At 36.2% G+C, this 24,801-nt stretch overlaps 1 protein-coding gene across 1 annotated transcript; it reads right to left on the bottom strand.

Annotated features, from left to right (window-relative positions):
- Window positions 1-4,721: 4,721 nt before the first annotated feature.
- On the bottom strand, window positions 4,722-23,029 carry LOC117339052 (programmed cell death protein 4-like). Its single transcript, XM_033900416.1, is given in 10 exon segments — window positions 4,722-6,340; window positions 8,690-8,829; window positions 11,723-11,833; window positions 12,771-12,878; window positions 13,751-13,963; window positions 15,369-15,407; window positions 15,409-15,591; window positions 19,941-20,054; window positions 21,394-21,497; window positions 22,554-23,029. Coding segments are annotated over 10 exon segments (1,413 nt in total). The 5' UTR covers window positions 22,849-23,029; the 3' UTR covers window positions 4,722-6,234.
- Window positions 23,030-24,801: the final 1,772 nt, after the last annotated feature.

Genomic DNA, 24,801 nt, shown 5'->3' with positions numbered 1-24,801 from the left:
TATATTGACTGATATTGATTTAGGAATGAATTGCAAATAATTTGAAATGTTTGGAGCTGTTCGGATATGATTGTACACGTTTCTGTAAGTCCTAATTGGAAGTATGTTGATCTATTTTGGATGGATAAAGATAAAATATGTCTTCTTTTTTTCGGAAAGGTATCATCAGTTATAATACAGTCGGGACTCTGTGACCTTATTGATGCCAACTTCTAATATGCACTAAATTTAGGCTAGTTCCATCGTTAGTTAGGCATATCTCAACTTAATATGATGAAACACGCATAAAGAATTACTGAAAACCAAAACTAGAGCTGCTTATCAAGACCTGAATTAGGAATGTATCGTATTGAAACTGTACTCATGCATGTATGGTACTTCAAAATAACAAAAGGCCAATGGGCCTTAACGGTCACCTGATTTTTGAAATATTTTGACACTCTTTGGCCTGACCCATCAGTCCTAGGGATCAGTCAGGGCCAACATGTGCATATCATTAAGCAGTCATCCCATGTTGATAATGTTAACAAATTTAGAATGAATTTTCAAAACAAATAAAACAAATGATAGTCAAAAATGTGATTTCCCTATAACTATAGTAAAGTTTATCCTCTCCCATGGGGCAAACGTGAGACCCCAGGGCTAGGAAATTCACTATTATGGTAAAGCACATTAAGACCCTTCCATCTGTGAAGAGTATTTGATTCTACCTTATTTGGGGTGCAAGAAGATTTTTAAAATTTCAGTTAATTTGATCCCTTTTTGGCCCTGCCCATCAGCCCCTGGGGGTCAGTCAGGGCCAACATGTACATACCATCAAACTGTCATCCCAAGCTGATAATGTTAACCAAGTTAGAATGAATTCCAATAGAAATCCAACAAATAATAGTCAAAAATGTGATTTCCCTATATAAACTACAGTAAAGTTTACCCCCTCCCCAGGGGCAAACGTGAGACCCCAGGGTCATGAAATTCACAATTTTGGTAAAGCACCTTAAGACCCTTTCATCTATGAAGAGTGTTTGATTCCACCTTATCTGAGAGTAGAGAAGAATATTTTTTAAATTTCAGTCAATTTGACCCTTTTTGGCCCCGCCCCTCAGGCCCCTGGGGGGATGGGGACCATGTAATTCACAATTTTAGTTGACCTTTAGCCATAGAAGCTCCCTGCCAAATTTCATTGTATTTGGTTCAGTGGTTTTGGAGAAGAAGTTGAAAATGTAAATTGTTTACGGACGCACGACGACGGACAAAAGGGGATTAGAATAGGTCACTTGAGACTTTGTCTCAGGTGACCTAAAAACTTGAGTCCTTTTGTTCAGGAATCATTTGATGTTAATAAATCTTTATATGAGAAGATATACTCCTGGTATAATTATTGTAAACAATGTGATAAAGGATAACAACCAGATAGAGACTGTATCATCATCGAATAATTCAGCTAACAGAAAGAAAAAAAACTTCAAGCTTCGTTTTCAACTTCAAACCTGATCACAAAGATTACAGAAGTCCATCCGATGGGACGACACATTCACTAATTGATTGTCCCTGTCCAATATTGATCATTCAATCGTAATCGTACAAATCACACGTTTATGTGGAGAGAACATTTTCGGGGTGTTATAAGATTCTATAACTGTACGCAAATTTAGGAAGCATTCCATATCTATATCTATATATATATATACGTGTATTTACATAATAAATTATATCAAAATTGGAATGATACAGAGGAGATTTGAAAGTTTTAGTTCACCTTCGGTCATAGGAGATTATGTAAAATGTCATATTCAATTAGTAATTTTGAGAATATATTTATAAAGCTCTTTTACTGTATTTTCTACCATGATAATATAATCAAATTTTACAAAATGGGTTGGGGGAACAGACTTATATTGACTTGGAATTACCAAAACGGAGAAAAAATAGGGCTTAAATTGGCATTATTTTCAAAAAATGGACACAATTATATGTTCTCCAATGTCCAAATGTATCATATGTAAAATATTAGGGGTTTATATGACCGGGAAATATTTTTAATCAATTTTTTAATCATTCGCGATTCGCGGCCTGATTGCCGTCATAGTTGAATTACCAAAATGGGACCGACATCGATATTTTCAAAAGAGAATGATCTATGACTTGATTTATTCGTTTATTCTCTTCATTCAGATCTTCAGACACCGCGTAATTTGTGAGGTCAAATAAAAATATATGAACCATTTTGTTATTGATTTATTGTTGACACAAGTAAGCACTAGATGTAGGCAATAAGTATACATACCGCTATCTACTGGCATGACTTTGAGTACAGTAGACTACACTCGCTTTGTCGATATTGACAGGATAACATATATTTACATACTAATTCAATTTTAGAATTGTAATTGAAATCTTGTGACAGCATGGCACAAATAGTCATCTGAACATTTGATGTATATTAAAAATTATGTAAGGAAACTATTAACTCATTGCCTTGACTTCAATGTTCAATTATCAATTCATTGATTACTCCGTGTTTGGGGTATTGAGTAGTGAGAATTTCAAGTCTTTTTCATGACTGATGAAAATTTAAAATTTACAAATTATCAAAATGAATTTGTTTAAGAAATAACACAAGTTCCACAGCAATATTATATAGAGAACCAATCACAATATTTCAGAAGTTATAAAACTACAAATAACAATAAACCTGAATATCAAATGAAGTGAATATCATATTTTTTAGATAATCCGGATTTCCATTTTCCGGCTCCTTTGTTCACTCACGCCTTACGCGATCAGATTGTTGACAATCTGAATGCAAAATAGCGAGGATTTAAAAAAATTAATTCAAACACTTCAAGGTCATTTAAAACCCTCATCTTTTAGAAATTTCTGAGTTATATGTCAAAGAATAATATTTAGGGTACATTCTCTTCAAAAACGGACAATTTAAGGTGAACTTAACACCGTTTCAGTAGTTCGTCACAATCGAAAATTTGGTCGTGAATTCGGTATTTTGCTAATTATTTCAAAATACTTCCAGGTAAATGAATAAAAAATATTTTTCATGTGACCTCTGAACTTCATTCAAGGTCAAATAATCCAAAATAATAATAATAATAAAAAATTCTTTTGAATCAGGTTCTTTGTCCGTTCGTTTTTTTTCTTGTACAATCAGTGCATCTTTTGTTCATGGTCGGGGCTACTTTTCTCTGTAACATGTTATCAGACAATAGTTTAAGGTCAATGTCTAAGAACGAGGTCAAATCAAGGTCAAACATTTTAAATTAAAAATAAATTAATTTTGTAATTGCATTGCAAAGAGCATGCTCTATCAAGACGAATTGTGCAAGTTTTATGTTCGTGCGATGACAAATGACGTAGAAATGGCACTTGGGAAAATGTTCGTTTTCACGCCAAAATTCGAATTTGTCCCAAAAATGCACTTAACATTCTTCTTCTCCTATATCTTTTTAAAAATACACAGATTCGACATTTGGCACAGTAATAGCATGTACGAATGCCTACAAATTCTATTATTATGCATAACTACAGACCAAGGGGAACCTGTATATGAAAATTGAGAAAGATCCCATCAGTACTTTCTCAGAAATAGCGAAAACAAGAATTGTTTACGGACGGACCACGGACGCAATGCGATTTCAATAGTTTTATAATGAAAATACACGTCTGTTTGCAGTGTCATTGTTACCATGAACATATATATAATACATATTATTTATATACAAACCGCATAGCCGGTTAATTTCGCGGGTTAAGATTATTGCGATTTGCGATTATAACTGAAAAATTTTCATGAATCAAATTGTCGCAATTTGACATAAAACGAAAATGTAATTTTCCCAGGAGTTGCTTACGAGGTCAAAATTACTATTTGATAGGCACAAGCATAGTGTTGATATGGTAGGCCTTCTGATATTAACAGACGTCCGAATAACCGCTACGAATTGCCAACAGAAATTACTGTAAAAAGATACGTTATAATTATAAAAGGAGAGACCAGAGCCGAAATATATGTAGGTCATTATTATATGGTGATGACAACTCTTAGTACAATGATGGAATGTGCGAATTAAAGGTTTTCAGATGCTAAATTGCATTAGAAATGCTTAATCACACCAAATATCATTGCAAAATTAAACATCTGCTGATTATAGCATTTTCGGGGTTCATTGTTTTGCAACACTACCGCCAATGGAAGGGAATCGTAGCTCCGACGACAATTTACCAGGAATTGTCAATCAATCGTCCACAGCTCTCACGACAATCTATCAGGAATTGTCAATCAGTCGTCCACAGCTCTGACGACAATCTATCAGGAATTGTCAATCAATCGTCCACAGCTCTGACGACAATCTATCAGGAATTGTCAATCAATCGGCCACAGCCATGTTTTCACAGTTAATCATACTTTACAGGTGGCCACCTTAATCCAGTCAGGGTGTTGCAACTGGTTCTAAAGATATTTTGTACACTTATCAAACCTCGTCAAATGTGACCTTAACTTCAATCTTAACCAGCAATAATGACAACCAATGTGTTATAAAGTGTGTATTTGACATCAATCGGTTAAGGGGTCACCAGATAATTCCTTGATAGACGTGGCTAAATGTGATCTTTGACCAAAGCAATCTCACAGCTCACAGCTTAAAGAAAATAATGTATTTAAATCTATGAACAACTGTGAACATGTACAAACAAATTCAGACAAGTCCTTAACTATAACCAGCATTTATTGGCTAATGTGAGCATGATTTCATGACAGAATACAATTGCACAGCAAAGGTAAGGGTAACAGCCCTTCCATTTGTCCTGGTTATCCTTTCTCTCCATTCACCCTCCATCTATGGGAGAGGTTGGTGCATCATTTCTATCAAAGGTCTGGGAACACATCCTTTTAATATTTTGTTATAACATAGACAATGGAAAAATAGACAAAGATCAATTTTCATGATATTTATTGGTATCTTTTCCTTTCAACTAAGTTTCATCAATGGTACTTTGAAATAATTAAATACAGACAATATGAAAAATTGTATCAAGACATACAAATATACTAGGTGAATATATGGTTTTAATAACAATGGTGGTGCCCTACACTGTCAGCAGATTTATGAATTTCTTACAAATTATCTATAATATTTCTGTTATGAAAATGTGCAAAAATTAATCAAAAAGGAAGAAAAACTAAATTAAATTCACTTAATATCGTCCTTAAGTTTTACAATATCAATACCAATGTAGAAACCCCCTCCCCCTATAAATCGGACCATACGGCTCAATATTGCGCTTTTTCGGCTCACAATGAATGAATCTGTAAGGTTTATTTCAATATGTGTTCTTCAGTGATCATCTGCTTTTCATCTTAAAGCCATAATGATTCATGTGCACCATACTTGTCCCAAAGACAATATCATCAGAACTATGGCTATATGTACTTGCTTTCACTTGGAGAGGACAAATTAATAACTATTTGTAGCAGACTTAATTTCAAAAAGGAAAACTGTTCAGCATTCTTGTCTGGCACTGAAAAGAACCTTTAATTATTCATCATAATATTTATCATAAATACTGTATATATATAATGCAATGTGCAAACATTATTTTACTATGAAATAAAGCTGGTATATATAAGAACTATGTCTGTTATTAGCACTTTTTAAAATCATATCTTAAAGTAAAGCAAAATGAACGGCATCATGATAAGACTAATTGCAGGTCATGGCAAAAATTGATTTAAGTTGTAAAACATGCACCAAATTACACAAAAAAAAAAAATTATAACCACGTATTAAAAAAAAATAAGCATTATAGGCCAGATAATAGAAAACTGTGAATTTAAGCAGAACCAGGAAACTAAAATAATGGTGTTTACTTTCTCATTACAGGAAACACGCACAAACACGCAGAAGGGGTTGGTGATTTCTAACAACAATCAACAGAACATCCGTGGTTGATACAAAAAAGATTCCAATTAACATGATAGATACACATACAACCAATGTGTAAATAATGACATGTGACATGCAGTATCACAGTACATCACACCTAGGTACCAGAAAAGTAGAACACCTCAATGCTATTTTGAAAAAGATATCTACTTAGTCAATACTGTAGAATTGCTGCCAGCCAACCATTCAAACACAAACTTGTATAACACTTCGTCCTGGTGATGTTTCCCTGTGAAATACTGTATAAGCACTTCTGTGTCCATGTTAACCATTTTCATCAGGACGGCAAACCATTGTCAGCTTTCGACACATCACAATTATCTACATGATCTGCTCCTTGAGGCGGCCACCATCCCCCTCGGATACAAATCGCTTCCGTCCCTCTGTAATGAACAAAATTTCATGTCAATAAAAAGGGTGCTTAATTCTGTCAACCGCAAGTAGAAAAGGTTGAGGTGGACAACTTCCAGCAATGGATGACCCTGGTGTACCTTTGATCAGTTGGTTCTGTAGAAGCATGGATTTATCTCAATTGTCTAAGTCTACGGTAGCTGAGCTTTATGAATAACTTCCTGATTTATTTGAAAATATGGCACATCAAAATTCAGTTAATCATAAACTTTTATGTTCAATGGAATATTTACAGCACTCACTATCGTTCACCTGGTTGGATTTGACCAAACGTCAAAATATGTTTAATTTGTGAATAGCTTTATTTGTTCATGTAAAACAATGCTATGTATGGTTATGGGGAAGGGATCTCAATGCTTCAAAGACAAAACTCAGAAATGAAGTCCAGACTCCCTAGGGGTAAATACCCCAGAGTTTGTTTTTACAATGTATTTAAAGAAACAAAGTCCGTTGGCATGGGGAAAGACCCCTGGACTTATTTTTACATCAAGATTGTGATTATCTTTTTATGACCAGCAATGCTGTAAATAGTTATGGATCAGGATTTCAAACATACCACAAAGAAAATAATCATAAATCTTTAGGGGTGGGGAAAGACCTGGGGCATTTTTACATTATGATTGTATTAATCTCTTCATGCAAAACAATGCTACATGATTACAGGGTGGGGATCTACCACAAAACCTTGTGCCAACGGCTATTTTTATCAACCAAAGAGCTTGAGGTGACTTTCCAATGTCTTATCGACTAGAGTGTATACGAGTTACCTCCCCTCGCACAAACCAGGAAGCAAGCATAATAATTTGCACAGAAAAAAAATTGGAATTCTCAGAGATAAAACAGGTCATTGTGTACGATTTAAACTGTTTTTCTATAATTCATGTCTTCAAACATATAAAAGCAGGAATCATATTACTTTACCACAAACAAATACTTCGTTGAAGGAGACAAGATTGTCTAGTGTGTTGTTTGCGTTTTTTTGGGGAAAAATTATTTCGGTCGTGTTGATATTATTTCAGTGCTCCCACAATTTACGAGACTCTCCCAAATGAAACGAGTACACCGGCCGGGTCCCGGTTACCAAAGTGACCACATGTGATCATCCTACAGTTTGCTCAGTATTTAGTGTAAATATGCAAGGTACAGCCAGTTTTATTGTCAAATAATGGTAAATAAATACATATAGGACTTTACATAAGCCGTTTTCAATTCATAATAAGTAACAAAATCAGCAGAAAGTGTTATTTTTCTACACAAACTTATCAGCAAAAATGTCACCGGCTAGCTAAGCTATTTATAGGCGGTGTATATATACACATCCTCTTCCCCTCAGGTAAGCATCATTAGACTGTTCCAGTCACAGTTTTGAGATTGGGCATGGTCCATTTATAGGGCGAGAAGCGTATGCAGCAACACATGTACTGGTCTACGTGTATGCCCAGTGTTTTGACACTAACAAGCTGATGGGGGGTAAACGGAGACAAGACACACTCAGAGTGTTAAATAGGCTTACTATCCTAATTAGATTACAGCCAGTAATAGATAAGAGGCGATGAAACAAAAGAATTCAGTTTATAATTGGGCTAGCTCCGTGGAGTCCGGGATTCAAAGATCGGTAAGCCCATCATATCATAACAGACTTTTAAACAATACAATTATAAGGCTTGTTGTTTTATAAATCTGTTTATGATAACACTACTTGTATATATTCTTCCTTTTTATGAGGAATTTGTGAAAATAAATATCAACTTTGAAGACCTGAGTATGGCACTGTTGCACCATTCTTTAACTTACGTTTTCCAAGAATTGATTTCTATTTAATTGTGATGAATCCCTAATTAACTCAAATATCAACACATATAGTGGTAGCTATACATCAATTCATTATCTGACATATTTAACAAGAATAAATTGCTGTGTGTATGCTTATTATCTTCAAGTTCATAATGGGAATTTCCATCGATTTCCAAGATGGCGGACATCGAGAATTGACAATCTTTTTTCTATAAAAAAAATTGAAAATGTCTCTACCTGTATAATTTGCGCACCCCCAACTTTAAACTTTATTTCAGTACAAAAAAACTGCGCAAATTACACGAGTTTTTACTGTATGTATAACTAGGGAGCAACAGAAATGTACATTTAAAATTTGAGAAAGATTCCTTCAGTACTTTCTGAGAAAAGCGATAACAAGAATTGTTTACAGAGGGATGGCCAGACTATGGATGGAAGGATGGATGTAGCAATCTATGTTTCTTTCACATGCAGTCGGCAGCAAGCATTACTTTTCTGGAGTTAGTAAGAAACTTGTGATGGTATACCTCTGAGGTAGTTCTTGAAAGAGATCACTTCCCATTACTCTTCCCTTGTGGCACAAAGTGGCAAATCGCTCCAGCAGTGTATAGGCTGCCGGCACATCCAGAGTAATATCTGGCAGTGCATCATATACCCGTTTAAATCCCTGTAAAAACAATTGTTACAATAATTTAAGCTTGTAATAGTAAATAAATAGTGACATCAAGTGGTTTAACAAACTGAAGTTTGTTGCACAGTCAAACCTGTCATAACAAACACCCTTACCATATTTTACCGGGTATAATCCCAGGGGGCTAGTGCACTGTATTAACAAGAGTCCCAATGGGCCTGTATCACTCACCTGGCTCTACAGCAAATTTGAAGTTGATTGAGGTCATTTCTACAGATACTATGCTGATTAGAGCTGAAACGAATAGTATTCGAATACCGGTAGTTTTGAAAATGTAATTATTTCTGATTTACTAAGCTTGATAGACGACTGAAAAGCTTTAAATAAGTAACAGTGATATATACAACTGAAGAATGGCCAGAACTAAGTCGGAAGCTCACTTTAATAATCGTAAAAAAATTCATCAAGTACGCCTATTGACAAGCTTGTGTCTGTCATATTGTCAATGTCAAGAGAAGGAATATTTGCATTATATGACCAATAAATAATAAAAAAAATCAACGTTCACTACATTGGGTCCGTATGTAAAATAAGATGAAATAAAACGACCGCGAACTGTCCACATGGTAAATTTTCCTCTGTCGGTTGAGCGCTTGTAACCGGGAATGTTGCTATTGTTTCAAAGTGTTTTATTGACACTGACGTAATGCATATGGCACACCACATGGTTGACAGTACTGTACACAGTACGGATATGAAAGATAGCAGCACTGTACCTTATTTATGATGTCATGTCAGAAAAATGTTTATATCTTTTCATTCACGCATTTTGGGACCTATTTATGTCAAAATAGTTGTATACAGTGGTCCCCCTATTTACGACCACTCTCAAGAACGACCACTCCCTGTATGCGACCAAGTTACGCGTTCACCGACGTTTTCCAACGATAAATTACCCCTTCTAAACGACCACCCCGCCACCCCGACCAACGACCGCTTAATCATGTCCCAAAAAAGTGAAATATACTGTGGTATCCCTCTCGTGAACGACCAAGATTTTGTCAACGTTTCATCAAGACATTAAAATTATAGAATAATCAATAATAAAAGCGTTTAACGTCCAGCTCATTGAAATTCATGGACCCAGGTAAAATTTGACACATTGAATTGAGAGGTTGTGGCTGCGATAGCCAGCTAGGGAGCTGTTTTGTCCACCAATGTTTTTACAAACAAGATAATTACTCCTACCTTTTGTAGACAAATGGTTTGTTGTGGTTTTCACAAATTTAATATATTGTGGTATCTGTACACGATGAATCCGAGCTCAGATCCCGAGCTTGGATTATTTTTTATTTTCTCTTCAACAGCTTACAATAACAAATTAAAGTAAAGAGGACAACAAAGAAAATTTCTAAATGGCACTCGTATTTCATTAAATTTTGTTTGAAATGTATTTCCGGTCTTTGTTCATTTGTCACGCCTACATTTGAAATTGGCCCTACCTCAAGACTGAGGCATTGACCAATCAGATATGCCATGTGATATTTCAGATATCATATACAGTGGAACTTCGTTAACTCGAAGTCGACGGGACCACGAAAAAACTTCGAGTTATCCGAGTGTTCGAATTAAGCGAGTTATCGTTTTTGGTGAAAAGTTTGGTCAATATTTGTCAACATTATATAATCATTATAACTTCGCTCTGTCGCTCATCAGTTTAGTGTGAAGACTGGTCAATACATGTAAATATATATGTAATGTTTCGTTATGTCACTTGTTATTTGGTGTAGTTTTGCCGATATACAGTCACGATAAAGTTTCTTTCACTTAGTCATTTCAATAACGATCTGATGTGCAAGTCATGTTTGCAAAAGGTAAACGATAAAACGGAATTCGACAAAATAACAAGTTATTAATGTCAAAACAAATAACCGTTTAAGTTTAACACAGATTGCATACAAAACGTAACAGAACCATTACCTTTTATTGGACATATATAAAATACTGTTTGATCGGCCTACTTACTTTTTATTGATAACCACGCCATTTCCATGTGTATTCGCACCGGAAGTTGGGCTGCGCATGTGCGTATAAAATGTTACTGTAACTGAGTTGGCGTTTTATCCGATTTAATAGACAGCACTGACCGTTACAGTTGTACTCTGAACACCTCGGCAGTAATTACGCTATTGTTTCAGCAGTTTAAAGATTTAATAGGCGCCGGTGACTGTGTCATTTCTACACCTGTAAAAACATCAGCCGGGTAGATCTACCGGTGTGTCAGAGATTAGTTCCGCTTGAGCGAACGGGTAGATGAGTTGTTGACTATCGTGTGTACTGATATCGGCGACCGCCTTGGGAAATTACCTGATGTAAGTAAAGCAGTACTTTTTATCACCAAGACTTGTTGTTATAAGATTCAACCGACAATTTCTTTTATGAATTTATGAAACACTTATAATAGCATGTAGGTTAGTAGTGCCGATATGTTCAGTATTACAAACGGAATTTAGCTCTTAAAAAATGTCGGCGTTTGCCACCGATCGACGAAAATTATACTTCGAGTTATTCGAACATTTCAAGTAGGATTTTTATTGTTGGGACCAAATTTTTACTTCGTATTATCCGAGTTTTTCGAGTTATCCGAATTTGAATTATCCGAGTTTTTTTTACTAAGATAAAGAGAGAATTCGGCCGGGACCGGCGAGGTACTTCGAGTTAAGCGGGGTATTCGAGTTATCCGAGTTCGAGTTAACGAAGTTCCACTGTATGTGATATTTGAAATATCGCATAGTATGCAATATATTGCCAACAAATGATCAAAGAAAAACCGATGCGTCATTGGATAACTCTCTATAAAGAACGCTTTTGTCCAATTAGGACAGTCTGAAAGTACTTGTATAATTTCAAAAGGAAGGAAATAACAAACCTGAGTAATTTGTTCTGGAGTAAGAACTAATGCATCGCTCCATGACTTCAATAGATTACATATCATATCAGCTGCCCGCTGACTTCCATCTTCCAACACTATTATGGTAGCCTGTCAAGCAAATTGCACCATTAAACCTCATGTAGACTAATTAAATACATCATAATCAATATTTTTCTCGACATAACTTTCAATATACGTAAATTATACGATATTAATTATTGCATTCAAAATCATTTTAGCATGGAACTGCATACAAATCAAGCTAAGCTGAAATATAAAACTATGAATGTATTTTTCAGCAGATATCTTTTTAACAAATGAAAGGCAACTCTTTTTATCAATTTCTTTAGATCTGGACTTTCCATATTGGCTTGAAGAAGGGTTTTTTCACATTGTAAATATTCACTTCCCTACTCTACACTTATCACCAGATAGTCAACTGTGAAAAATCTATCTGATTCTTTCTCCGCTGTCATATCTTTCCATCAGAATGTCAGCCAATCAGATTGAAGGAAATTAACATATGCTTTATAGAAGCTGCATATTAACAAAAAATTACATGTTTTGCACACCTTGGTTGTTCCTAACACTATCCCCGAAATATTGCCATACCAGATTGTGCTTGTTTAAACACTCAAATCCTGTAGCACTTCCTGCCTGGCATATGATTATCACAGAATCTGCACACCTTTATGGGCCCAGCCATATTGTTACATATTTTCCACTCTAAACTGAAAGGGATATGTTAATACTATTTATAGAGTGACATCAATGAAATGAGGATTTTTCGCTGAGTTGATCCATGGGTGATAAGTGTAACGTAGTGCAATCAACCATGGGTCTCGGAGGATGTGTTAATCATGCATTTGACTCTTTTATAAGCATTTGTCAAACAAGAGCAAACTTCATGACAATAATGACAATATTTTCATGGACTGTAAAGATTTCAGACCTCAAAAGATGATCAGTGATTGCTAATCATGAAATGGTCCTTATTTCATGGCAGTATCTTACTAATCTGGGTAAAGATTTTCATAATGATTACCTCATAGACAACTTCATGGTGGAAGTGTGGAACCTCCAGTTCCTGGAGACACTGTGTGGCCTCGTGTATGTCTCCTGAAGACAGGTACTCCTTCAGCAGCATAACCATCTAGTCATGAAAAAGGAAGAAAACTTCTTACAATCAAAAAGGAAAAGATTCTATTGACAATGTTAGTAATTCATGTAGCTACAGATATATTTGGGTCAAAGAAGTAATATAACGGTAATTTTCCAGATAACATATAGGATCCTTGGTTTGTCAGCAGGATACAAATTACTTGAAATATTAATATGGGACAAAGAAGTAATTCCAACAGTGTGGAGGATGAAAATGTCAAATTTTCCAGGCCTGCCCCTTAATCAAGACACAAAGAAAAAAAATATAATCACTTGATATATAAAGTGCTAGAAATACAATAAGATACAGTGAGAGTAATATATACAGCAGTTGAAAAGACAACACTGAACACTACGGCTTGCGTGGGCAGAAAGTGGATAGTGGCACAACATGTACGTATACAGAGCCATGTTCTATGATAATGCTATGTGACCAATAGCAAAATAAAGACGCAAAATAAAGACATTTGAAATATCTCGAGCGTGAAGATGCCGAATTAGTGTTAACAGACGTTTCATCCCAAAATGATTATATAAAATCTAAAGAATCATTGAGTATGAGATAACCAAACGATTACATGGAAACTTTCACCAGAATTTAGCTGACCTGCCCTAACTCAAAATTTTATTACCAGAGATGTCAGGCAAGTGGATTTTTACAAGCGAGAAGCTCCTGCAAAATGTCATCAAAATCGGTTCAAAAAGGTTTGAAGCAGACATTAAAACTGTTCAAAAGTTATATTTGATTAACACACCACGCAAGATGATGGACAGATCATGATAGCAATAGGTCAACCTGACAATTCGGTCAGAAGACCTAACAAAAACTTTTCCTTTCACTTTAATATATAAAGAAACAAGTACCTGTTTGATAAGATATTTCACTGGTCGTATGCCTCCTCCTGTGCCCCAGATGTTATCCAGACGAACAATGCCATGTTTCTTGCTTAACAAAAGCTCTGCTTTCTCCAGAGCAGAAACTGTGTGTTCACTTTCCACATTACCTTTGTAACTCCGCATATACTTAGGAGGAAGACAATCATCGGCAACAGCCCTGGCGATAAACTGACCAATCACCTGTTAAATCAATAATCTGAAATTTTGAAATCATGTCAGACATGATCGGAAAACCTTATTTTCCTACTTGAACAATGTCATCAATACAAATATTTCATTTTCCCAGAATTTGAAATGTAGTGCAACTTCTGAAAACTGATAACCCGATTCTGAACGAAAGGGCAATGTAGAGAATTGGTAATTCTTTATCATAGGGATAAAACACTTTTCAAAATTGATCCCTACCATATCCGAATTTATACAAAATTAATTAAGTGTCCAGAAAGGTTAGCATGAGGCCAATGGGCCTGTATCGCTCACCTCCTTCTGATGTTCTAAGTCGTTTATGCACTATGTACTAATGTGATTACAACTACAGTTAAAACTGAATTAAGCGGTCACCCAAGGGACCAACAGAAATTGGATGCTTAAGACAAGTGGCTGCTAAAACCAGGATCACCAGAAACTCCCAATAAAGAACAAAGTTTTCATTTAGCTGTCCTTTTGAACTGCCCCTCCCAACAATGGTTCAAACTACAGGTGGACTAAATCCTGTCATTCTTGAAATAGACAAAGTATTTTAATGTTATCTTTTTTTGCTATATTTCCCATGTTGGGCCACCTTACTCCCACCCCTGAGTACCGCAGCCTTTATTTATGTAATATCAGCCAAATAATGCTGCAGACCAAATGTCATCAAAATCTATTCAAGTGCGCATGATCAGGAGTATTTATGCTCCTTCTGCCCCAGGGGAGCCACACCTTCGTTTATTCAAATGTTAGATTTCCTTTGCCCAATAATGCTCCAGACCAAATTTCATCAAAATCAATTCAGGCATAGTAGGACAAGTAAGGATTTAAATGAAATGTTGACGGAAGACAGATGGACGGATGATGAACGATCCTCGTCGCATACCATATTTTACCAAGTAAATAAGCCCAGGGGGCTTATGCACTGAAAATGGGCAAAAGTGGGGGATGGGCTTATCCCCATATATGACTATGTAAGAAGGGAAAAAATATAAGCTGTATTTTGGCGAGGGTAAAGAAAGCCACTTTTTTTCTTTCTGCCCCAAGCCGACATTACAGCTTGTATTTTAAGACACTGACCATTGCATGTATTCTTTTTATCCTGTAACATAATCATTTTGAAGTGAAACGGTATCAACAATGATCCAAATATGTTCGCCTTTTAAACATTGTTTCACTTGGAAGTAGGTCAGTAGAACTGATTCCAAGCTGTTTTCCGTCGCTGCCGTATACAGCAAAAATACATGGTGGGTGTATGCCGACATGGTGGGTGTATTCTGACAATGTAGTGGCAGTTGCAGGATAAAAGAAGTTATGTTTGTTTGCCTTTGTCAGCCATGAATTTGCAACCATAGAAACATTTATCCTCGAGATAGATTGCAGAGTGGGTAATTACCGTAGGAGCATCAGGTGTGTCGATAGTTAAGTCACTCAGGACTGTTTAGTACATCGTCAAAGCCGCTGGCAATGTCATCAGAAGTAAGCACTTTTCCGTACAGGTCAGAAATAAGGATGGAACTCAACTCTCGATGTGTACATTTGTGGTCCAATGCCATATTCAAAATCATTTCTATCACTTTTGGTTTTAAGGTGCGTAATTTCAGTTCCTGCAAGGTTTCCTGAAAATTGTACAATCAAATGAAACATCAATGTTACAAACAGAATGAACGCAGTAATTTCTATAACAAGATATCCCAGAGGGATCTTGGCGCCCACCATTGAATGATCTATATAGGTTCAGTACTTCTGTAAAATAGCGATAACAAACATCAATTGTCAAAATCCAAGATGGCTGCCTGCTGGCCATGTTGTTTTCCGACCAGTCCCAAAATGCAATATGCATAACAAGGGACCAAGGGCAACCGATTATCAAATTTGAGAAAGATCCCTTCAGTACTTTCTGAGAAATAGCAAAAACAAACTTCAAATCTCAAAATCCAAGATGGCTGCCTTTCGGCCACGTTTTTCGACTGGTCCCAAAATGCAATATGCATAACTTAGCACCAAGGGGAACCGACATATGAAATTTGAGAAAGATCCCTTTGGTACTGAGAAATAGCGATAACAAACCTCAATTGTCGAAATCCAAGATGGCTGCCTGTCGGCCATGTTGTTTTCCGACTGGTCCTTAAATGCAATATGCATAACTAGTGACCAAAGGCTGTCTACATATGAAATTTGAGAAAGATCCCTTCAGGACTTTCTCAGAAATAGCGATAACAAACTTCAAATCTCAAAATCCAAGATGGCTGCCTTTTGGCCATGTTGTTTTCTGATTGGTCTCAAAATGCAATATGCATAACTAGGCACCAAGGGGAAATTAGATATGAAATTTGAGAAAGAACCCTTCAGTACTTTCTGAGAAATAGCGATAACAAGAATTTGTTCACGGACAGAGGGATGGATGGAGGGACGGACAGGCTTGGTTGACGTTATTAAAGTATTGATTTGTTGAAACCATCACCCAACATATACAATCATCCAATTCAATGACAAATAAAAGTTGGTCCAAATCTTTTGAAACAAACATCTCTGTTGACAAATTCTTTTTTTATTTCGCTTGGGCGAGTTGTTTTTCCGTTTGAGTAGTAAGTGATATTTTCTCAATATGTTGTTAATGTTAACAATATGGTGGCTTGCTACATATGCATTTTAGATATCATTGTCTAGGATGTTTCAGAGTGTTCAATTTGACATCTAAATCTTATCTAGTTAAATATTTCTTAATTATGTACAAAGATAACACTAACCTTCATGTTTATATATGAACAAGAGATCCCAGAGGGATCTTGGCGCCCACCATTGAATGATCTTTATAGGTTCCATGTCAGATTGATCTTTTCTCTACTTTTCCCTTCCTCTAAGTCTTACTAATCTGTGTAAATTCAGAAACAGCCCTCTAGTACTTTTCAAACAAGGGTAACCTATATATAACATTTAAGATTTAGCGATAATGGCTGTGTGTTGTTTTCGGATTGGTCCCAAAATGCAACACCAGGGACCAAGGGGAACCTACATATGAAATTTCAGAAAGATCCCTTCAGTACCTTCTGTAAAATAGCGATAACAAACTTCAATTGTCAAAATACAAGATGGCTGCCTGTCGGGCAGGTTGTTTTCTGACTGGTCTCAAAATCCAATATGCATAACTAGGCACAGAGGGCAACCTACAAATGAAATTTCAGAAAGATCCCTTCAGCAATTTCTGATAAATAGCGATAACAAACTTCAATTGTCAAAATCCAAGATGGCTGCCTGTCGGCCATGTTGTTTTCCTATTGGTCCCAAGATGCAATATGCAGAACTAAAGACCAAGGGGAACTTACAAAATGTTTGAGAAAGATCCCTTCAGTACTTTCTCAGAAATAGCGATAACAAACTTCAATTGTCAAAATCTAAGATGGCTGCCTGTCGGCCAAGTTGTTTTCTGATAGGTCTCAAAATGCAATATGCATAACTAGGCACCAAGGGGAACCTACATATGAAATTTGAGAAAGATCCCTTCTGTGCTTTCTCAGAAATAGTGATAACAAACTTCAATTGTCAAAATCCAAGATGGCTGCCTGTCGGCCATGTTGTTTTCCGATTGGTCTCAAAATGCAATATGCATAACTAGGCACCAAGGGGAACCAACATATGAAATTTGAGAAAGATCCCTTCAGTACTTTCTCAGAAATAGCGATAACAAACTTCAATTGTCAAATCCAAGATGGCTGCCTGTCGGCCATGTTGTTTTCCGATTGGTCTCAAAATGCAATATGCATAACTAAGTACCAAGGGGAGCCTACATATGAAATCTGAGAAAGGTCCCTTCAATACTTTCTCAGAAATAGCGATAACAAACTTCAATTGTCAAAATCCAAGATGGCTGCCTGTCGGCCATGTTGCTTTTCGATTGGTCTCAAAATAAAATATACATAACTAGGCACCAAGGGGAACCCACATATGAAATTTGAGAAAGATCCCTTCAGTACTTTCTCAGAAATAGCGATAACAAACTTCAATTATCAAATCCAAGATGGCTGCCTGTCGGCCATGTTGTTTTCCGATTGGTCTTAAAATGCAATATGCATAACTTAGTACCAAGGGGAGCCTACATATGAAATCTGAGAAAGATCCCTTCAGTTCTTTCTCAGAAATAGCGATAACAAACTTCAATTATCAAAATCCAAGATGGCTGCCTGTCGGCCATGTTGTTTTCCGATTGGTCTCAAAATGCAATATGCATAACTAGGCACCAAGTGGAACCTACAAATGAAATTTGAGAAAGATCCCTTCAGTACTTTCTCAGAAATAGCGATAACAAACTTCAATTGTCAAAATCCAAGATGGCTGCCTGTCGGCCATGTTGTTTTCCGATTGGTCTCAAAATGCAATATGCATAACTAGGCACCAAGGGGAACCCACATATGAAATTTGAGAAAGATCCCTTCAGTACTTTCGGAGGATTAGCGATAACAAGAATTGTTTACGGACGGACGGAGGGACGGACGGACGGACGGACGGAGGGACGGACGACGGACCACGGACGCAGGGCGATTTGAATAGCCCACCATCTGATGATGGTGGGCTAAAAATACAACACACCAAAAATGCACATGTAGTCTGCCATTTTGTTTTAACTTCCGGTACGGAATCCAGAAAGAACACAAAGTATGGAAAGAGTAAAGTTATACCCATATTAGGCCCCCTTTGTCTAACCCCAAGAGGGCCACATCCTTCGTTTAAACAACATTAGATCTCATTTGGCCAATTATATGCTCCAAACCAAATCAAAATCCATTCAGGACTAGTAGAGATTTAAAGTATTTACCACAATTTCCCCTATTTGGCCCATCCTTCTGGTCCCAGTGGAGCCACACCCTCTGTTTATACAATGTTTGATCTCCTTAGGCCAATAATGACCCAGACTAGATTTCATCAAAATCCATTCAGGTCTAGTAGGGATTTAAAGGATTTACAGTCAAACCTGTCTATACAGGGGAGACAGAAAAATGGTCACTATAGACTAGGGCCGGGACGATACACTGGTGCACCGGCCTTCCAGTGTTTGAAAATGATGATTAAACTTGCTCGCTTTAAGGTACTTTGTTTTTTATTGAAACAAATAATGTACAATGTTTAATTATGGTTTCTTTATGTATCGGATCGTAGCTCTAGTATCGTGATACGTATCGGATCGGGGCATCACTGTATCGTCCCAGCCCTACTATAGACAGGTTTCCAGATTTTTACATCAACCAGCTGACATGAAACTGCCATATATAACTTGTCATTGAACAGAGCATTCAGTAAACCAATCAGTTTAAACATTTTGAAAATCAAATCAATGCATACACTTTGCATATATATTTTTTATATAAATCTTTCAGTTAAATCTTTATCGAAGACTTTTCCATTTAAAATCCATGAATAAAACATGATTTTTTGGAGTATAAGACAAAAGATACAATCATTAGATTTTAGCATATTTGACCTCTGTGACCTTGAATGAAAATCAAGGTCATCCAATCGAACAAACTTGGTAGCCCTTCATCCCAGCATGCTACAAACCTAGTATTGAGTCTCTGGGCCTCTTGGTTATCAAGAAGTCGTTAAAAGATTTTAGCATATTTGACCCCCGTGACCTTGAATGAAGGTCAAAGTCATCCATTTGAAAAAATTTGGTAGCCCTTCATCCCAGCATGCTTCAGACCCAATATCAGGTCTATGGGCCTGTTGGGAAGTTGAAAATGTAAATTGTTTACGTCGTACTTCGTCTCGGGCGACACCTAAAAAGTCAGCCGAGTCTATTACAATCTCAGACACTACATGTCAGTGCTAGTATATGCCCCACATTGGTCATTAGTCTGATGAATGTGAAAAAGTCATGGAATTACCACACTCTTATTAAATATCAGATTGGTTGTGTTAATAACTTATATGATATTTACATTACCAACCTGAAGTTAATACTATGTCTACCCACCTGTACTTCTGATGTATCACCATGGTTATAATATTCAGAAATCACAGGCTGGAGAACCTTTGTAAGTTCCTCTCGGGACACTTCCAGATCGATTTTTTCCACGACATATTCATCCTGAAACAAAGATATCCTGCAGTGCCATGCATATCACAACTACCATTAATTAAACAGTTAAACCTGAAAGGCTTGAGCCCTAATTGTGTCTTTTCCTACTGACCAGATTTCATTTTTGATAAGACAATATCTGTTACTAAGGAAAGCTTTTTCTGGCTGCACATTTAAAACTGTTCTCTACAAAACTTTGTAGACATATCAGGTTAGCGTCGTGAGATTTCATTTTCTATAAAGGTGAATGAGAATAGTTGTAATCAAAATGTATATTTTATCCTTCATGGAAAACTTTCCATAGACATTTACTTTCTACAAAATAAATTTGAGGAGATATTAAAACTGGTAAATCACTTTCTTAGCATGTCATGTCCAATGCACATTTTTTCATTTACCATGAAGATTTTTTTATTACTGATTTTTTTTTTTAAACAGATTACTTTTTATTTTTGTTTATTAGAAAATAACTGCATTAACTTTTACATGATTTTTGGTTATATTGTAGGAATATGACAGAATAATGAAATATCACTGTGTGATATTGAAATATTCTGTCATACGCGTGAAATATGTTATATTAAATGGGAAACCATTCAATTTTCTTTTTAAGGCATTTGATATACTTAAAAACAAAATCAAAGACGAATAGTGTCAACAAGTGCAGGATATAATTCATGACATCATCTCTTTGTGATGTTACTCCAAGTCAGCTTGATGGCGCCATTTTGAAAGGACTGATCAAAGCAATTTAAGCGTTTTCTGCTGTTATCGGAGAAATTGAATGTGTGCATGAATAACTAATATCAAGCAAGTTTAAATGAGGTGAATACAAAGGTTCGCTCCGATTGGTCAAAAACAAAAAACTTATATTTTCACTGCAAAATCTTATACTTTCACTGCTCATCGCTGCAGTGAAGATACAAGTTTTATTAGCTTGATAAATTTCTATATTTCACTAGCAAAAATGCAATAAAGACTGTGACCGGTGTTTTGACACCAACAAGCTGATGGGGGTAAACAGAGAAAAGACACACCCATAATGTTAAATAGGCTCACTAACCTAATTAGATTACAGCCAGTAACAGATAAGAGGCGATGATTTCTCAATCAAACAAAAGAATTCAGTTTATAATGTCTAATCATTGATGTTGTTATGGTTTATTTTCATGCCTTTAAAAATTGCGAAAAAAAATGGCAGCAGGGGCCTGATGTTGACCCAAAATACCTTTCTTTTTGATTATGTCAATTTGACAACTATATATTCCAAACTATTGTAGAATTCTAAAATTAGATTTCTGATAAAAAAAGCAACCAATGATCAAATAATGAACTTCGGTCCAATTACCTCACTCTCTGAATCATAGTTGGGGTCATTGGCATCTTTGCACCTCTCTTCCATTAATATTTCATCTCCAGGAGCTCCCCATGTTCCTTTACCACCTGCACCACCTGAAGCAGAATCATAATCACTTGCAGCTATTTACTGATGTAGACCACTATAAAAGTTACTTCATGATCCAAAAACTATCATACTTATCGAATATAGTCTTGTTGATCATGCACATTAATTGTTGTCATTTATATACGTATTTTCGAAAATGGCGTCAAGTTTAGACTGAACAGAGCGACTGCTTAGGATTGTTGGAAGGTCAGGGGCCACCACGTAGACTATCATAGGGGCAAAGAGCTACTTATCATTGTTATGTTTCTGACACCACATAGGCCTATACATTGTTTGTATCGTCCAACATATTTTATTTATACTGATTTAATTTACGACAATGTAAATAATGTTTTGATAAAATATTTCACTGAAAGCGTTGAATAGAAAGTTAATGTTTCACTAGGGCCTACCGGTAATTTTGCATCAATTTTCCTACTTTTCAACGTGCAAAAAAAATTGTTTTTGCATTTTAGAGTGATTTTGGCTATTTTTAGTAACAAAACTACACCTCAATTGGGTGGTTTTCCCCAACCTGTTTATTGGCATATGGTGACAACTGCCTCTTGGCACAATGTAATTATATTTAGCGATGACGCAATTTTAGCCAACGTTACATAGGCTGCATGTACATAGGCCCTATCGTCGGACTCGCCGCGGGTGAATCAATATCGCCGAATCATGTCAATCATGACCAATAACCTTGCCTAAAGGATGCACTAAGCTTACATATTTGAACAAATCACTTACAGTACAAATATCACACAACTACCTGAGCTAAGTTGAAAATCTTACTCTTTTAAGAATGAACATCTACCAGCTAAGTTCGTTGCATTGATCTGACAAGGGAGTTGTGATGTTTGTAAACATGGCTGACGAAGCACGTGGTGTTGTGTGAAGAAGAGATAAACAACAGCAAATCCTTCCGCGGATTTGCACATGTATAAATATACTATATCAATACTTTCAGAAATTAAGATACGACAGCATTCTTCTTACGACTTAAACAATGACATAGATCAATGCACAATAAAATGTTCGAAGATTTCAAATGTGCTACCAACCTTTCTTTGGAAGGCCTCGACCGCGGCCGTCCCTGGATTTGCGGCTATTTTTGTTTACAGCAAGTGCTTGTTTTGCTTGAGTTGCATTCTTTGTTTCGCCATTTAAAACCAATGCGTCAGGTCCCGAGTTCTGCCGATGGAATCTTTTAGCTTTCCTGATTATTCTCCCATCAGGAGATTTACTGTCAGTATCATTCAAGTCCTCAGTAAACTCATTCCCGTTCACTTCTAATATTTCACCGTCGCCATTTTGGAATTTTTCATCAACATTAGACACGTCGACTTCGGTGGTCATGACAGGCGTTTAAGAGACAAAATTTACAAATACTTACTGACTCAGTTAATACAATGCAGAGTTTCCTACCCTGCACAAAATGCACAAGTTACCTAATAGGCAAACTGTGCGACTCAAAAGATTTTTCCTACCACAACCTGCAGCGCGAAATCTTCTTTCCTTTGGTATGAAGTTATGACATGTGATCAAAATAATCATTTTCATTGGTTTAGAAGAGCACGTGGTAAACAATTCGTTTGCGATCTATTTTTATCGAGATGTTTACAACAAACTCAATGTGAAGGTTAAACAAACAAAGCGATTATTATATTACACTTAACATTGTCGAAATCCACAACAATGTTCCATAAATATATTCAGAAGACGCGGGCCTCTAGACGCGACGATGACATCATTGTATTCATTTTTATGTAAGTAGCTTCATGTTAGACCATTTAATTTGTTAATACTCACAAGGTAAATTTATACACGTCACTAGATTCTAGTTTTTTTTTTAAGTTTCATTTATTTCATAGAGTCTATTTGTGCATGTACTTAACTGTTTGAACCGGTTAAGTTATTGTTAATATTAATTTGTCAAAAGTGGTCAATTTGGCTTAATCGATTTAAAAACTTCTTCTCTGGAACTAATTATAAGCTATGGAATCGTAATGGGGTGGGGATTCAAAATTGTACAAATGTTGGACTGAAATGTTGGATGAAAAGTTGTTGTCTTTTCATACAAGAATGGTAATGTTATGCCATTTCTGAATGTCGGACAGCGTGAAGTGAACCGATTTTTTTTAAGGCAACGGCGACGTCTGCTTTCACCGGGCGCATATTTCTTGTATTTCAGACTAACGTCTTACATAATACATTGATATTTCCATATTATATATAAGTCGTGAATATAGATGTGCTAATGCTACACCTTTTTTTTATGCTGAAATAACCGACGACGGCCTCGTTAAATTTTCAAAGTATGGAAGCCTTGAAGTGCGACAAACGGAGATTATAGACTAGGATGCATCGGTAAACTGATTTCACACGTACACGAGCACAGGGGCTTGGCACGATTTTCCAAATGATGGTCCATATATATATGTATTATAGTGTCACTATAATACATATATATATGGACCATCATTTGGGAAATCGTGCCAAGCCCCTGTGTACACGAGTATTTCCAACAGTGTGAACGCATTTTTTAAAAATCATTGTTGGAACTTTTTCATTCTACTACTCCTCATTTTTTATATGCATTAATATATGAATTGAATATTTGTTTATTTGTGCTAATTTGATAAAATACTGCCACATCTATCTGTTTTATTATTGCGTTGATTTTTAGGTTTTGTTCATTTCATTTATTATTTTACTTATACAAGTATTTTTCTTAATTTCAATTGAAAAAAAGTAGCAGATCAAATATTCTACTAGCTAAGTTACCGACTGCTTTACCAAGTGGGTAGAAGTTTTCTCGATTCCGGTTCGGGAGGCCAAGACTGTTGCCCGCGTATTGGCGGACCACTTTTCTGTCGTCTTGGGGAATGCCGTCTGAGTTTCAATCGGATCAGAGAAGAAATTTTGAATCTATTCTTATGAAAGAAGTGTGCATTATGCTCGGAATTCAAAAGACAACGCCATTTCATCCCCCGCCAAGTTCGGCGGTCTTTGTGTTGAGCGCTTTAACAGGACATTGGTACAGATGATGACCGAAAATGAAAAAAAAAAAAAAAAAAATGATGATCATGATCATGATCATGCTGGGAATCCCGCAGTGGCCTGAATATCTATGTGGCCTGAGCAGATCCGTTCGATCCCATTAGAGACCATCTCATCTTAGAGATTGTATGTATACGTCAAAGCCGAGACGGATATCCGACAAGACTATTTGATGTAGGAAGTTTGGGGGAAGGCTTCTCATCAAGTTTTAACTTAGAGGCACGACACACTTAAGCATCAGGCAGATTA

This window comes from Pecten maximus, chromosome 12 (assembly GCF_902652985.1).
Source record: "Pecten maximus chromosome 12, xPecMax1.1, whole genome shotgun sequence".
In the NCBI taxonomy this organism is placed as follows: Eukaryota; Metazoa; Mollusca; class Bivalvia; order Pectinida; family Pectinidae; genus Pecten; species Pecten maximus.
The sequence above is the reverse complement of the archived record's forward strand: the minus strand, read 5'-3'. Positions and strand labels throughout refer to the sequence as shown.